The sequence below is a fragment of the Herpailurus yagouaroundi genome, unplaced genomic scaffold (genome assembly GCF_014898765.1).
Source record: "Herpailurus yagouaroundi ecotype Mexico unplaced genomic scaffold, PumYag 186, whole genome shotgun sequence".
NCBI lineage: Eukaryota > Metazoa > Chordata > Mammalia > Carnivora > Felidae > Herpailurus > Herpailurus yagouaroundi.
Window position 1 is genome coordinate 5,382,972 of NW_024412417.1, and position 16,741 is coordinate 5,399,712.

At 33.6% G+C, this 16,741-nt stretch overlaps 1 protein-coding gene across 3 annotated transcripts in view; it reads right to left on the bottom strand.

Moving 5' to 3' along the window:
- The window catches only part of TRIQK (triple QxxK/R motif containing), a 291,278-nt gene that overhangs the window by 265,963 nt on the left and 8,574 nt on the right, over positions 1-16,741 (bottom strand). For all 3 annotated transcript variants that reach the window (XM_040493968.1, XM_040493967.1, XM_040493966.1), the window contains exons 2-3: positions 13,009-13,168; positions 11,378-11,553 (exon numbers count right to left, since the gene is read on the bottom strand). In XM_040493968.1, the coding sequence (XP_040349902.1) occupies positions 11,378-11,428 (51 nt within the window). In that variant the 5' untranslated portion in view covers positions 11,429-11,553; positions 13,009-13,168. The remainder of the gene's footprint in view (positions 1-11,377; positions 11,554-13,008; positions 13,169-16,741) is intronic.

Here is a 16,741-nt window from a genome sequence, read left to right on the forward strand (position 1 = left end):
AAAAAAAAAACGTATTCATTACTCATTGATTCTTAAAGAGTGAGAGAAAGAAGAAAAGAAAGCAGGGAAGGAGGAAAGAAAGGAGAAAGAGAGGAAAGAAGGAAATATCAACAGAAAAGAACTTTCTTACTCTGTTGATGGGTAGCAAACAGGTAAAGAAAAGACTGCCCTTAATAGTGAAAATCATGAATAAGACAAAGATAATCACTATACTCAGAAATCCAGATGATATAATGATATAAGGGGAGTCAGGACATGGGAACTGGAGAGGAAAAAAAAAAGTTATTATTCACAAATAATATGACTGGGGAAGGGCAGAGAAAAACTATATGCAAATTATTAGAATCTGTACAAGATTCTTTGTAAGAGCTCAGCAAAGTTACAATTTATAAAGTCCATATACAAAAATCATAATTATTATAGCAATAAACATTTTTAAATATCTATAAATACTATGAATACCTCTAAAACATATGCAAGACCACTCATGGAACTTTTTTTAAGAAAACAGATTACAATTAAATAAGAGCAGTAATTAATGAGTATTTTGCTGAGTGCAATGGCAGAATCTAGTAAAATTTAAGATATGTATATACCAGAACCATCAATTCCACTGCTTAGTTATATGAATCAGAGAAACAGTGCTATATGTGCATGAAAAAACTAACAAGACTTACTCACTGCAACATTTTTAATAACAGCAAAAAAATTTTTTTAAAGAATCCAAATCCCTGTAAATATACCACAATTTATTCATCAATGAAATATAATACAGTTAAAATATGTGGGCAATGATACACGTGTTAACACATTTATGTAACATTTTAAAATATACAAATAAATAGCTGATACCATCTAGAGGAAATATATATACATAATAAAAATATTATATATATGCATATATATATATATATTTCATGTTTCTTAATAATAAACATCAAAACATCAAATTCTTTGGTTATCTGGTGGAAACAAGGAAGACGGATACACCTGAGATCTCTTGCACAGAGATATTTAATTGGATCTGTTAACAGCATATAGTTGGGTCTTGTTTTTTCACCCAGCCTGAAAACATTTGTTTTAAGTGGAGTGTTAAGATCATTTTGTTTAATGGAATTGTGTTTGTGTTTATATCCACTATTATGTAATTTATTTTCTATTTGTCCCATCTGTTCTTTTCCTTGCTCTTCTTTACCTGCTTCTTTGGGATTAATTGAACATATTTTAGTATTCTACTCTATCTTCACTTTTAATCTGTAGTTATTCTTCTTTGTTTTGCAGTTCTGGTGGTCACTCTTGCATTTTTTATGTACATAAATTGCTTATCACTGTCTAGCTTCAAATAATCTTCTACTACATTACATATTGCATACAACAGTAAGCTTCCATTCCCCTTCCCCAGTCCTTTGGGCTATTATTGTCATGCATTACATCTACATGTATAATAAATAAGTCAGAGCCAATATACTGGCTTTAAGTAATCAAGTATATTTTTAAAATTTTTAAAAATGAGAAAAATGTTTTTCATATTTACCGACATATTTACTATTTCCAGTTCTCTTTATTCATTGTATAAATTGATTATTTCATTTTCCTTTTTCCTGAAGAACATACTTTAACATTTCTTGTAGTGCAAATTTGTGGCAATGAATTGTCTCAGCTGTTTTGTTTTATTTTGTTTTTTGATAAAGAAGTATTTGTTTTGTCCTTCATGCTTGAAGAATATTTTTGCTGGGTATAGAATTCTATTTTCTTTCAATACTTAACAGATGCCACTCCTTAGTCTTCTGGTTGGAACAATATTCAAGAACACTCTTCAAATTTTTTTTTTTCTTTACTTCATATGCATCCCCTGCTTTGACTATTTTAGATTTCTTTTATCACTGTTTTCAGCAATTTAATTTTGATGGGCTTTGCTGTCTGTTTTATCCTGGTTAGGGTTCTTTGGACAGTTCAACTAGCCTACCTAGGTTCTATCCTACCCTGATCTTGCAAACAATTACAACAAAATAAATAATAACAAAATCTTTTTCTAAGAAGACCATGTAAGCATTAATCTGAAGTCTGCTATAATTGTGTGAAATTTAGACAATTAGCTTTTGTCTACACTAGTAAAGAATACCAATCTGGTTCAATACTCATATTTGAAAAGCAACACATCCACAAGATCAATGCTTCTCAGTATAACTCTAGAACTCAATTAACAGAAGTATGCAAAGGACTGATATTTATTGCTCCTCATGTTAATTATGCTTGAATTATTTCCCCATCCATAAAACAACCTAAATTTTGAAGAGGTTCTAAGAACCAAGACCATCACATTACTTAAAAATTAAACTTCATAAACATTTAATGAGTTCAAACTGTGGCCTAGGTGCATTTACATATGATAAAGAATCTTTAAAGCAGTTAGCCAGACGCAATCACTATAAATTTACCTCTGTTAGACCCAATTTATGCACTTGCCCAGATTCACTGACTACGATAGCCTCAATCACTTGCCCAGTGGACAACACCAACCATTACCTTCAGCTCACTTTGGCTTCCTCTGGGTGTGAAGGTGAAAGCACAACTTCCACTACCACATCCACATTCACAGGAATACCTACCAACTCCAACACCCACAGGAAGCCTGGCTCCTCACCAATTCCAAGATTACAATGAAGCCTGAGAGCACACAGTGTGAGAGTTTCCCCAACAACAATCTTAAAAGTAAAAGGACAGTAGCATACTGTCAAAGGTGAGCTTTGACCAATGAGAAACAAAAGATGGGAAGAGGCTGGCAGATAAATTTCTTTCTCTTCCTCAGTTCAGCTACAGTTCACCTTTGAGCAGCATGGGGGTTAGGTGTGCCAAACCATCACAGAGTCAAAAATCCATGGATAGCCTTTAATTCCTCCAAAACTTAACTACTAATAGTCCACTGTGGACTGGAAGCCTCGCTAATAACACAGTCAATTAACACATATTGTGCATGTTATATGCATTATATATTATATTTTTACAATAAAGTAAGCTAGAGAAAATACTATACTGTATTTATTGAAAGAAATCCACATATTTTAAATGCACAGTTCAAATCTACATTGTTCGAGGGTCAACTGTAATTGGTTTTGTATAGCATGTCTGAAGATTAACCACTTGAATAAACAAAAGTCTACGTTTTCTTATGCGGCTGTGGCCAGCTTAAGTAACCACCTTGCATTTGTCTTTCTTATCTACTGTTTTTCTTTTTTTTTTTTTTTTAACATTTTTCACTTACTCACATCCCCCTAGTATTGCACCCAAGTTTAACCTGTACCTCAAACTCTGTTGTCTGATGAGCCTATATGAAAATTCATTACTAAATTTCTGTAACATCGATTCCTAAATACATTACAGCTTTTTGCAATTAACTGGGATACTCCATGTTTTCTCAAAACAGTTTTGAATGTACAATGGAGACGCAGAGTAACTCTGCCTAGAAATTCATAAGCTGCTTTCTAAAAATATAAATCTCAGTGTGTGGGTTCTTTATGTCTATCCTGTTCTAAACCCAGATAAGAAACATCTATGAAAATAGTGGCAGAGACATAGGAAGTGGTATGTCAAATGTAAATACAAAAATGTTAAGTGGATACAGCAAGAAAGACCTGATATTAGCTGCAAAAATAATGAAGTGACCTTGGAGCACTTAGTAAATCAAAGTCTGTGTATGGGTGGAATCTGTGAGCATGATGAAATATAACTCTTATGATTATGTTACATTAAATGACAAAAGAGGTTTCACCGATTTAATTAATATCTGTATCAGTTGACTTTAAAATAGGGATATTATCAAAGTGGGACTCGTCTAATAATATGACCACTTTAAATCTTGGTTTAGAAGTCAAAGTCAAAGAAGTCAAAGAGATTCAAATTAAAAGGGATTTGATGCCTGAGAAATTCTCCACCGTTGGATGAAGCCACCTGGCAAGAAATATGAGTCGCCTGAAGGAGGTCAGTCAACTAAGGAGGAAATGAGGACTTCAGTCCTACAACCACAAGAAACTAAATTCGGCCAAAAACCTATATAAGTTTAGAAGCGGATTCTTTCACAAAGCCTTGAACATCTGGTTGGCATTTGGTTTCAAGTTTGCAATACCCTGAGCAGAGAACCCTGTCAGGCTGCACTGGACTTCTGATCTACAAAATAGGGACCTAATAAATGGTTGTTGCTTTAAGCCATTAAGTTTATGGTAATTTTTAATGCAGCAATATAAAACTAATTAATATATAGGGGCACCTGGATGGCTCAGTCAGTTAAGTGTCCGACTTCAGCTCACGTCATGATCTTGCTGTTAGTGGGTTCGAGCCCTGCGTCTGGCTCTGTGCTGACAGCTCAGAGCCTGAAACCTGCTTCAGATTCTGTGTCTCCCTCTCTCTCTCTGCCCCTCCCCCCACTCATGCTCTCCCTCTCTCTCTCTCTCTCTCTCTCTCTGTCTCTTAAAATAAACATTAAAAAAAAATTAAAACTATTAATACATACCTGGAAACAGGTCATCTAATATCTAGATTATTTAATCAGTTAAACATAGCTATGCAGGTTATTACTAGTAATTATTTTTAAAGACAAAAGAATGGTAAATTTTGTTATATTCTCTCCTAAACTATATTCTTATTAGTAAGTAAAAATGTCGCAATACTAACATATATTTTAATGGTTTCTATATTAGAATCAGTTGTTATTCTACTATGGCATTAGTACTCTACAAGTGGTATCTTTCCCACCGGCCAATTTTCAACAGTGTTGATAAAATCCTTCTTCAGATAAGTTAACATTTACCTCTGAATCAAGTACTCCAGAAGGATATTTCCAAAAGAGACAGATTATTGTCAGCAGTTTGCTATTTGCCCCATGAACAAACAATAATATTCACTGATGTTCATAACCAAAGGCCACAAAGCAAAGGAAATACATAAATGTTTTCTGAATTTAAAAATGCAATTATAGGGGCGCCTGGGTGGCGCAGTCGGTTAAGCGTCCGACTTCAGCCAGGTCACGATCTCGCGGTCCGTGAGTTCGAGCCCCGCGTCAGGCTCCGGGCTGATGGCTCAGAGCCTGGAGCCTGTTTCCGATTCTGTGTCTCCCTCTCTCTCTGCCCCTCCCCCGTTCATGCTCTGTCTCTCTCTGTCCCCAAAAAAATAAATAAACGTTGAAAAAAAATGCAATTATTTTAATATAGTTTCTAAATATATCTCATTTCATTTTCTTTTATACATTATTACTTCTATAATCATATGATTAAATATGATTAATTAAATTAAATTAGCTTCTCCTTCAGCCATGTCTTATAATAAAGGAGTTTATTTTATTTCTGCCCCAGCTCTTTGTATGCGAACTCACATGTCATTCAGATATATAAGGTACTGATTGAAAAAACATCTTTTCATCTTTATTCTTTTCGAATAATTTGGAAAACACATACTTTGGATCTTCTGGTTAAAAAGAAGTAGAAAATGAATATAGGCAACCCCAGTCACATGGTCCTTAAATGCTCATTCATATAGGTATACATTGGGACCATGCAGCAATACAAAGAAAACCAGGGATAGTGACATATGTGATGTTTATTGGTATAGTTTCATACTTTCTATGGAATCACTTGCTTTGTTCAAGGTGAGAACACAAGCAATAGAATGCTAGCAGCTTTCACTGTGTTTCATGTCAATTTGTTTCTTAATTTTGCGAGTTGTATTTAAATTTTTACGAAGGCCACCTTAGGAACACTCATGCAAGGAAAGAATGGCATGTGTGCAATGAACTGTCATACTAGCATGAAAAGCATTCCTTATGAAAAGATAGAAAGGATGCATCAACAAAGAATTCCCATATCCTTCACTTAACACTTTTAACTGTATAAAGAATAAAGGAAGAATAAAAGATGTGTAATAAACTGAATTCATAAAATCAATTACAGGTACTCATGTTCTATGCGATTAAAAAGGGAGAGTGATGATTTTGTGAACTGAAGACTGAAGTTTAAAGGGCTTACTCAGGAATCAGAAACTCTCTGAAAATAAATTGGTTGCTACTAGTAATGGTTTATTTCAAAGATGTAAGCAATATGTTGGTCTTCATGATGTTAAAATAGTTTAACTGTAAATGCTATAGAGGCAATGAAAATTTTTAAATAAAAGTTTTAGTTTCAATTATTAAAAAGAAAAAATGTATGTCTGACATAATCATAATTTGCAAAAATTTCATATTCAAGAAGATAAATAGTGGGTCTTGCTTTAATTTGACAAGGAATTTGTGTAAGTTATCTCTACATAAATCAATAATCACATTTATTCACAATAAATCAATATATTTACAACAAAAAGACTCTGAAAAACTGTATATGTGTGGGTGCATATGCTGAATAAACATGTGCAAAGATTTTATGTGTGTACAAGCATAAATATCCATTTAGTGTTATCATGTGCCCAAAGAGATAGCTCCATGTATTTAGAGTATAAAATAAAATTAATTATTAAATTGGTTTTAAAAACTTCCTAAAGTATGTCCAGGGAAATGTCTAGCAGCATTTATATTTAAAAATGGAAGCAAAAACTAGAAAAGATAAAAGAAAAAAATATATCTGCTGGCAAATAACATAACTATTTAAAAAAAACACACACCTTAATTTCCCAATGAAAAAGATGTCCTGGGCAGAAAGAAAATGACTAAAATAGCAAAACGGAAAATTAGAAAATGGTTTGTTCAATAACATAGACTAACTTAATAAAAATCTACTCTACTTCCTAGAATACTTTGATGATATGAAAATGATGAGTAAATTATTTTTCAAGTGTGATGTATCTAGGAAATAGATCAGTGAAACAAAAAGAGTAATATCATCACAGCATACAAACAGAAAATTCACATATAGAAGGAAAAAATCACAGTTTACATTGCATTCATGTTTAAAATCAAACATCACTTTTTCACATTCTGAAGATTCCCCCCCCCCCTAAATATGGAAAGAAAAACAAGCCAGGGCTTTAATATAATATTTTTTTCCAACCTGGAACAGCTGCAAAAAACAAATCTTGCTGGAGATAAGCTTGGTTATAAATATCAACATTCCCTTTAAATAAGGGAGTCCAGTTTTCATACCATCTGCCTCTTTCTAAAAGGGAAAAAATATGAAAATCATAAACTAGGACATTCTCTTTCAAATAAGGCATTTAAAAATGAATGTAGTAAAAAGGCTATGGACAGCTCTGAGCCCCTGCCTTCAAACTTGCCCTGTTTAGCTCAGATCAGAAGATAGGATTTCATGAACATAAACAACTCTTAGTCTATGAATAAAATGCCTACATCAATTAATAGAGAAAAAAAATGTTCCCAAACTTCTTCATATTTTGGCTATAATCACAATTTCTGATGAGGCCATATCTCTCCTTAATGCATTACATTCCTTACTGTTCATTTTTAAACTACATTTGCTACTTTTGTTACCTCTACTTTTTCCAAAACCTTTTTACAGCCTGTTCCAAAGACTTTCATGTTATCTCTTCCAGCACAAAAATCTAGTTACTAACAGAACTGGACTCTTCTTTTAATACAGATTCTATCCTCTGCAAAATCTTTCCAATGCTTCTCTCAACGAGTTTGGATTTTATCTTAAAACCTTTTTTTTCTTCTTTTGCCCTTAATTATTTTTCATTCTTTGTTAACGACCTTGTGATTGAACATTTTAATTTTTTACTGTACCACATCATTACTACTTCAATAATGAAGTCCATAAACCGTATCCATTATTTAACTCCTTAAAGCATTCATAAGAAAGAATTGATGAAAGATGGCCTACCGAATAGAGCGGTTCAGAGTGGTCTACGGGAGATGTGTACGTACATAAAGGAATATCCTGTATAGCCACACTAAGATCGCTGGAGAGAAAGGAGAAGAAACCCAAGACCGAGAGAAATGGCATCCTCTATTTTCACAATATATGTAAATGTTTAGTCAATTCCTAGAATTACAGCGGTAAGGATTCTGAAAAGCTACTGTAACAAAGGCACCTAGGGAGCCCTGGCATAATTCATTCTCCTTCTCATATTTATTCTCTGCCTTCCTCTTTTTCTCATACACACATAAAGGCACACTGATATAGCTGAACAAAAAGAGCAAAATTGAATCTTCAATCATGAGCATTTGCAGTTATTTTAAGGTGCTAAGACTGCACTTAAATGTGTCCTTCATAGGAAAAAATGTCTTAAGTCTTTTTTTTTTAATTCACTTTCATTCCATTTTAACCATGGACCACCCAGGTCTGTAATTATGCAAAACAAAGTTCTTTTACAAATGACAAATGACATTTAATTGCTTTCTTGGAATGATGCATCCTCAGTGTGCAAGGAGGGAGGAGGGAAAGATATGTCTTCAAAGTAATGGTCAATAACATTTAATCTCAAATTAATTATTTAAAATAAACAATCATTTAAAATTTTTTTTTCAACGTTTATTTATTTTTGGGACAGAGAGAGACAGAGCATGAATGGGGGAGGGGCAGAGAGAGAGGGAGACACAGAATCGGAAACAGGCTCCAGGCTCTGAGCCATCAGCCCAGAGCCCGACGCGGGGCTCGAACTCACGGACTGCGAGATCGTGACTGGATGAAGTCGGACGCCTAACCGACTGCGCCACCCAGGCGCCCCTAAACAATCATTTTAAATAATCAATATTTCATCCTTTCCATGATTTGACGTAGGCACTACATTCAGGTTATCAGTATTGCAACAGAAAAATTATCTTACCTTAGATCTATCAACTACTTAAAAATATTAAAAAAGACTTTTTCATATTAAATCTACCCTACTGTTTATTTTCTGAATTCCCTCCACTAGAACATAGTACCACAAGAGCAGGGATATTTGTTTTTATAACTAAAAACCTGTAACGATTAGAAGAATGCGGTACACAGCAGGCACTCAATACATGTTTTTGAGTAAATATTTTTCAAAACACTATTACATTAGCTTAAATCATCCACACTTTATTGTTAGTTACTGTAAACACATAAAAATGCTTTGAGTTTTAAAATATTACTATGCATTCTCTATCTCTTATAGGAATATGAGTGTTAACTTTTCTCTACTTTAACTCATTTCCCTCTGGTTCAATCATTTTTTAGTTGTTTACCAAGCTAAACTCATTTACGATTTTTAAAGTGGACACAGTAAGAATACCTATCCCACATGGCTGTTGTAAGCAGTAAATTAAAGAGCTAAATATATAAAGTACTTAACATGGTGCTTCTCACATAGTAAGTGTTCATGAAATGTTATTAGTATCATTATGTCATGCTGGTTTAATCAGTTACTTGCTGTTGAGGTACCTCACAGTCCAAATGGTTTTTATAAACAAAAAACAACCTGAACTTGATGACCTCACATTCATTTAAAAAGTCAATGAGCTCCCTTATAGTTAAGTTCTCAGAGTACAAGAATGGTCTAAGAATATACTATGCCTGTAATAATTTAATTACATAGAAACTGTACACTGTCTGCCATTACTTGGTCTCCTAACCATCTTCTATTATCAGCTAAGTGGCTCCAACAAAAGTATCTTTGGACAACTTTTAAGATGCCAAATTACATATGCTGTCTTTTTGTCAGAAAATATTGGAAATTCTGGATTAAGAGAGTACCAATTTCATGCTTACAGTATATGCACATAATGAGTACTCAAAAATACTTTCTACAATGGAAGAATTGTAAACAAACAAACAAACAAAAGCTTAAACACTAGTCCTCAGTTTTAAAACTGATAACTGTATCTCTAATCTTTGTCAAGAGTTCTAAATTACCCTTCAGTCTAAGAAAAGAATCTTTTCAGGTCAACTTTTCCATCACTTCTTTGTTATTCTCTCCTCAGGAGTTGTACTAAATGTTTACATTTTTCTCCACAACATGCATTGAGCAGCTCAGTATGTTCCTTAGAGCAGTAGTTTGATATTAGATAAAACTAGCTCTGCCATCAAGGTCTTAAAACTTTCATTTGCAATAATAAATGTAACATCCCAAATATTTTAACCATGGGTTTAATACACAATGGCAAACAAGATACATGATTTTAGAGTATCCTTTAAATTATAGTACATTCCAAACAACGTCTTCTGAAAACTTCGTTAAAAAATATCACAAATATTCTAATACTTTCTCTACTTCTTTTCAAAAATTAAAATTCACTGTCACATTATAGTACTTTATTTGAAAATCTAGCATAAAAGAATGATCCCATAAAAGCACTGGATAACTACCTCATTAGTTTTAGAAATTTTTATTCCCTCTGTTATGAAGTGATTGGGTCCATATTATCATGTTAACCAAAATTTGGGGGCTAGAGCTAGATTATATCTCATGAGTCACTTTAATGGAAGCAGCATACACAAATGTCTTTTAAAGTGTACATTTTTGAATTATTACTGATCTCTAAACAATTTAAAGAAAAAGAAACTGGAAAATTCCCAAAGCAATTTTTACAGTAAAATATATAATCTAATTTGTTATAAGTGCATAACACTTCCAGCAACTTCTCTCCCCCAAGTCAACGGTATGTCCCATCTGACTCGGTAGCCATTACAACCTGCAGGGCTCTCCTGAAGTCTTCTATCCCCGTTCATTTTATTCTACGCATATGAGCTTATTTCCCAAATCACAAAGAATATACAGACCACTAGGTAAGAATCACTCACTTGCAAGCTTGCTCTAGCTCACTCACACACCAACATACACATTGATACACACACCAAACACACGTAAATCCACACACACGTGCTAAGGTAAAAACACTGTCAGGTCATTATCTCTACTAGAGCCTCAGTGTAAGAAGTGTGTTGTACCAAGGCTCCCCTGGTGCCCTGGAGTCCACCCCCATGTATATACTTTTCCTGCCTTTTTACCTTTTGTTCCCCTCTTTTACCATTTCTTCCATCATTGCCTTCGTCAGGCATCTCACCAGCATTACTGCGTTAGTATCATTACTGGTCTCGTCTCTGGTCTTGTTTCCCTCAAACTATCTCCCACACTGCTTTCGGCATAATCTTTCATAAATTAAGTTTAATCAAAAAAATCCCCTGAAGTATATTATGTCATTCAGTGTTTCCCAGTGTCCTTTAGGATGGAGTTCTAATTCCATAGTTTGGTATATTCTGACCCCTGTTCTCCTTCCAAACTCTTTACCTGTCTTTATCCAACACCAACACTTTGAATTGCAAACAGTTCGTGAAATCGTCACACTACATAACAGCTTACTGCCTTTGCCCATGCTCTTCCTTTGTCTGAAAATGCTTTCAGATACTTCTTTACCTGGACATCTTATACTCCTTTAAAACAGTAGAAAGGTATAGCAGTCATTAATTCTACTCACATATCTTCCAAATCTCCTTTCCCTCTGGGTAGAAACAATATTGCACTTCATAGTCCCCCTTTTGAAATTTGTTATGACCAATGTGTCACTGCATAATTAGCCACTCTCTTCCCATGGCTGCATCTGGGTCATGGAAGTACATGAGCTTTCCTACCAACACGTTTTGGATGTGTAGTCTGTGTGAGAAAGAAACATTTGTTGAGTTAAGACACTGTGAATTGGGCTTGTTTGTTCGTACAGCATAACCCAGGCTATTCTGGCTGATACAAAAGTTTACCTTTTCCAGCAAGCCTTCCATGAGCCCAACACAGTCTGATTCAAATGCTGTTTCTCCAAATGCAGACAGTATCGTATTCATACTCTTACCATAATACAACACTAGTGAGATGGCTGCTGTAACCATCCATATCCCTTCCAACAGTACTTCTGAGGGCAGGAACTGTGTATTTCATCTCTGTTTTGTCACCAATTAGCATAGTGCTTCGCTCATGGTAAGTGCTTAAAAAATGTTTGCTGAATTAACCGCTCTTTCATTAATTCACTCATCGAGGACCAAGGACTACTCTAGTTGCTACAGATAGAGTAAACCCAGAGAAAACAAAAACACCTGCCCTCGTAGGAACTAATATTCTTGTGAAAGACAATGACAATAAGCAAGACAAATAAGTATAAAATATATAGTTCATTAGATAGTGACAAATGCTAAGTAGAAAATATAGAGCAGGGATATTTAGATGGTGACCAGGTAAGATCTTATTTAGAAGACGATCTTTTAATAAAGACCCAACGGAAAGTGAATAAGTTGGCTATGAAGATATCTAGGGAAGAGCAATTCAGTAGAGAGAATAGTATAAACCCTGAGATGGGAACATGCCTGGCATGTTCAAAAAACAACAAAGGAGCCAGTATGGCTGAGCAAGTGAGTCATTAGAGATGAGATTAGAGCAGTAACAAGGAACCATCTCTTGTAGAGACATATAGGCCAGTTTAAGAGCTTTAGCTTTTATCTTGAGTGAAATAGAGAGTCATTGAAAAGTTCTGAGCAGAGGACGAGGTGGAAGAGGACAGCAGAAGATAAGGTCGGAGATATAACGGGGGCCCACATTCTTTGATTCTATTACACACTTCCTCTTCCCACAAAACAGGCAAAAAGAGGATATACCAATTAATCAAGAAAGATTAAAATTGACATTGAACGACATTTTATGATGATCTTAATCTGTTCATTACTTACTATGCAGGGACACTGATTATGATCCCTACATGATTACCAAAATATAGTAACGTACCAAAGTATCACAGAGTACCAAACATCAAGAGATATCAAATATTTAATGTAGAAACAAATCCTAATAGATAATTAATGATAACAAATGATTCAAAAAATATTTCAGATACAGATTTATAGTTCTATGGATCTTGCTTTATTTACTTGGATTTGCCCAAATACCACAAAATAAATATAAGTAAAAACATTCCCCTATTGTAACACTGCCTTCCATAAGAAAGACTACCTTCCAAACTCAAGTTCATTCCCAGAAGCAAACAAACCAAAACAAGGAAAACAAGTGAAAGAAAACAAACCACAAGTCAAAACACCTTTTGCCAAATGTTAGATCAAATAAACACACCTTGTGTTGTGTCCTTGATGTTGCTAAGTCTGAACTCCGGAGAGCTGCCAAGAGGTAAGATGTTTCCAAAGGCAAGATCTTTACTGAAGAAGCCGTGCTTGCATTCCTGGCAAATTCAATTCCAGATACCAATAACAATGTTCTTGGTTGCTTTTTCTTACTGGAATTCAAAGTAGAGTATATGGAAATATTAAACAGATGATCTCCAGTGCCCTAATGCCCACAAAATAAAAACACTGTGGTAGCATTTTCCAAGAAGTGTTTCTTGGTTTGCTAAGTCTGTTATAGACTCAATTGAATTAAGCTTCTCTGGTCAAATATACTCAGAAAAATGTTCCATACTATGCCTCTTTTTCACAAGGCATACTTTCTAAAAAAAAAAAGGTCCTGAGAAGTTGTGTAATAGGAAAATCTTTTTAAACTTACTTGACCCAGTGTGTCTCAAATACGTTTAAAGAGTCCCTTTCCACTGTAATAAATAGTAACATTATTTCTACAGACCACACTTTAAGAATGGTTCATTCATTGTATGATGATTATCTGAAAAGTAGTGAGAGATGTGTTCACTATATTTTAGAGTTGAATATGTGTGCAAAGAGACCAATTTTAATTTGTTCTCTGTTATTGCAATTTGTACAGTTGACCTATAAAAATAATTTTTAAAAAATATAAAAATAATTTAATAAAACCATAAATATTAGATGTTACTTTCTAAACTAAATGCCCATTAAAAAGCAACAAGGAAAACAAATAACATATGATTTATTCATTTTTGTTCAACAGATATTTACTGAATATCTGTTATGTGCCAGGCACTGAACTCATCTCTAGTTTTATGTCGCAACTGCTCTTATATATATATAAGAGTATCAAGTTTAAATGGTTCCAAACCACTCTCTCATAATAATAAAACCAACTCAAAATTTAACCCCAAGTATTTGAGAACACAAGTTTCACTAATTCTAATCATATCATTAAAAATAGCTTTCAATGTTTAGGCTGTTTTAAATAGTGATAATAATCCAGGTCCACGTGAAAATATGAAAGCACATTATTTTTTATTTTTATTTAAAAAAATGTTAATGTTATTTTTGAGAGAGAGAGACAGAGAGAGCATGAGCGGGGGAGGGACAGAGAAAGAGGGGAAACAGAATCTGAATCAGGATCCAGACTCTGAGTTGTCAGCACAGAGCCTGACGCAGGGCTCCAACCCACAAACTGTGAGATCATGACCTGAACCAAAGTTGGACACTTCACCAACTGAGCCACCCAGGCACCCCTGAAAACACAGTGTTTAAAAAAAAAATGGTACTGCAAAAGAATAAACCTGAAGTTCTGCTTCATACTATACACAAAAATTAACTCAAATGAATCACAGACCTAGATGCAAATACTAAAATAATAAAATAGAAGAAAAATAATAATATAAGAAATAATAGAAGAAAAAAAATAAAATAGAAGAAAACAGAGGAGTAAAACTTCATGACCATGGGTTGGGCAATAGTTTCTTAGATACAACACCAAACATACAAGCAACAACAACAAAAAACAGGTACATCGGACTTCATCAGAATAAATAAAAACTTTTGTGTTCCAAAGTACATAATCAAGAAAGTGAAAAGACAACCAACAGAATGGGAGAAAATATTTGCAAATCATATATCTGACATGGGTCTTATATCCAGACTAATGAAGAACTCTTACGACTCAACAGTAAAAATGCAAATAATCCAATGTTAAAAAGGGCAAAGGATTTAAATAGAGATTTCTTCAGAATAAAAACAAATTGCCAATAAGCACATGAAAAGATGCTAAATTTCATTAGTCACTAGAGAAATTCAAATCAAAAGAGATACAATGAGATACCACTTCACTAGACAGATATTAAGAAGTATTGGTGAGGATATGAACTAGACCTTCATATATTGCTGGTAGGAAAGTAAAACGGTCTTGGAAAACAGTTAGGCAGTTCCTCAAAAAATCTTAGAGTAACCATACGATCCAGCAATCCCACTCCTACGTATTTACCCAAGGGAAATGAAAACATACGTCATGTCCATATAAAAACTTATACATGAATGTTCATAGCAGCAATATTCTTATAGTCAAAAAGTGGAAACAATCCATGATGAGTAGATAAATAAAACGTGGTATAACCATACAATGGAATATTATTCCACCATAAAAAAGAATGAAATATTACTACGTGTTACCCAATGTTAACTCCATGGTTAGCCCACGGTGAACCTTGAAAACATTATGCTAAGTGAAAGAAGCCAGTCACAAAAGTCCAATTAATACATTATTCCTATTGTTCTCCTTATAGTAAGTGTCCAGAATGAGAAAATCTATAGAGATAGAAGACAAATTAACACTTATATAGGGCGGCTGAAAGTGAGAGCAAAATATATGGAGCATGACTGATAACGGGTACAGGGTTTCTTTTTGAGGTTATTTAAACATTTTAAAATTAGATAGTGGTGATGGTTGCACAACTCTGTGAATATCCAAAAAACTACTGACTTGTACACTTAAATAATCAATTTAATGGTTCTGAATTATATCTCAATAAAGTTGTTGCTAAAATGAAAAACTATAATAATATATATAGTTCTTATCTAAAATGTTTGGGCCAAAAAATAAAAAGTAAAATAAAATAAAATAAAATAAAATAAAATGTCAATAAAATGTTTGGGCCAGTTGTGCCTTGGCGGTTTTCAGATTATAGAAAAGTAATATATCCCATTTACCATAATTACATAACACTCCTGGAGGAAAGTAGGGGCAGCACATTAATATTTCATAGTAAAATCTTATCAATATTAACACTGACTGGAAAAATAAAGATGACATAAATAGTCCCATGCCATTTTAAGTATGGTTTTGCCTCAATTCAATTTATGCAAACTTGGAAAAAAATTTATTTTGCAGAACTTTTGGATTTTGAAAATTTGAATAATGGGTATTGGACACTTATTAATGATGATGACAAATATTAGCAACAATAATGATATCAGCAGTTTCCATTTACTGTGCTTTGCACGTCACATGTATTATCAGAAAGTCTCATGACATTTATGTGCAACAAGTACAATTAACCCCCAATGAGAAAACTAAGTTTCCTAATGATTAAGTGAGTTTTCCAAGCATACACAGTTAACAAAGGGCACAGATTTGAATGCAATCTATCCGATCACAGAGTACACTCACTTTCCTCTATAAGGAAGAGTATATCCAGATCATCCATCTGAGATATAGATTTCAAATCTATAAAATGGAGAAAAGAACTGTTCTATGTATCACAGAGATTACTGTAAGGATGAAATGAGATTGCTTTTATGAAAATAATGTGTTAAATATAAGGATCTATATAAATGTGGGACAATATTACCTAGAAAACTATTTTTTATTACATATCAAAATCAATGTTTAAAATGAGATATGGTTTTAATGAAATTCTTTAGAGGCATTCAAAACAAATACGCTTATTTTATTAGAAGAAATGCTAAGCATTAAACATTGCTTTTTAAATATCTAAGAAAAGAAAATCCCAATATGTTCAAGGGATCCATAACTAAACATCTATCATCTCAAGTTTTAATAAAGTTTTTATAAGCCATATATAACACTGGTGCAGTGTGCTGACATAATACATTATGTTTGGTCTTAAAGTAGTTCTGTGTAGACAGGAGAAGCCAGACAGATCATTTTTTTTTTCCCATTATAGGCAACT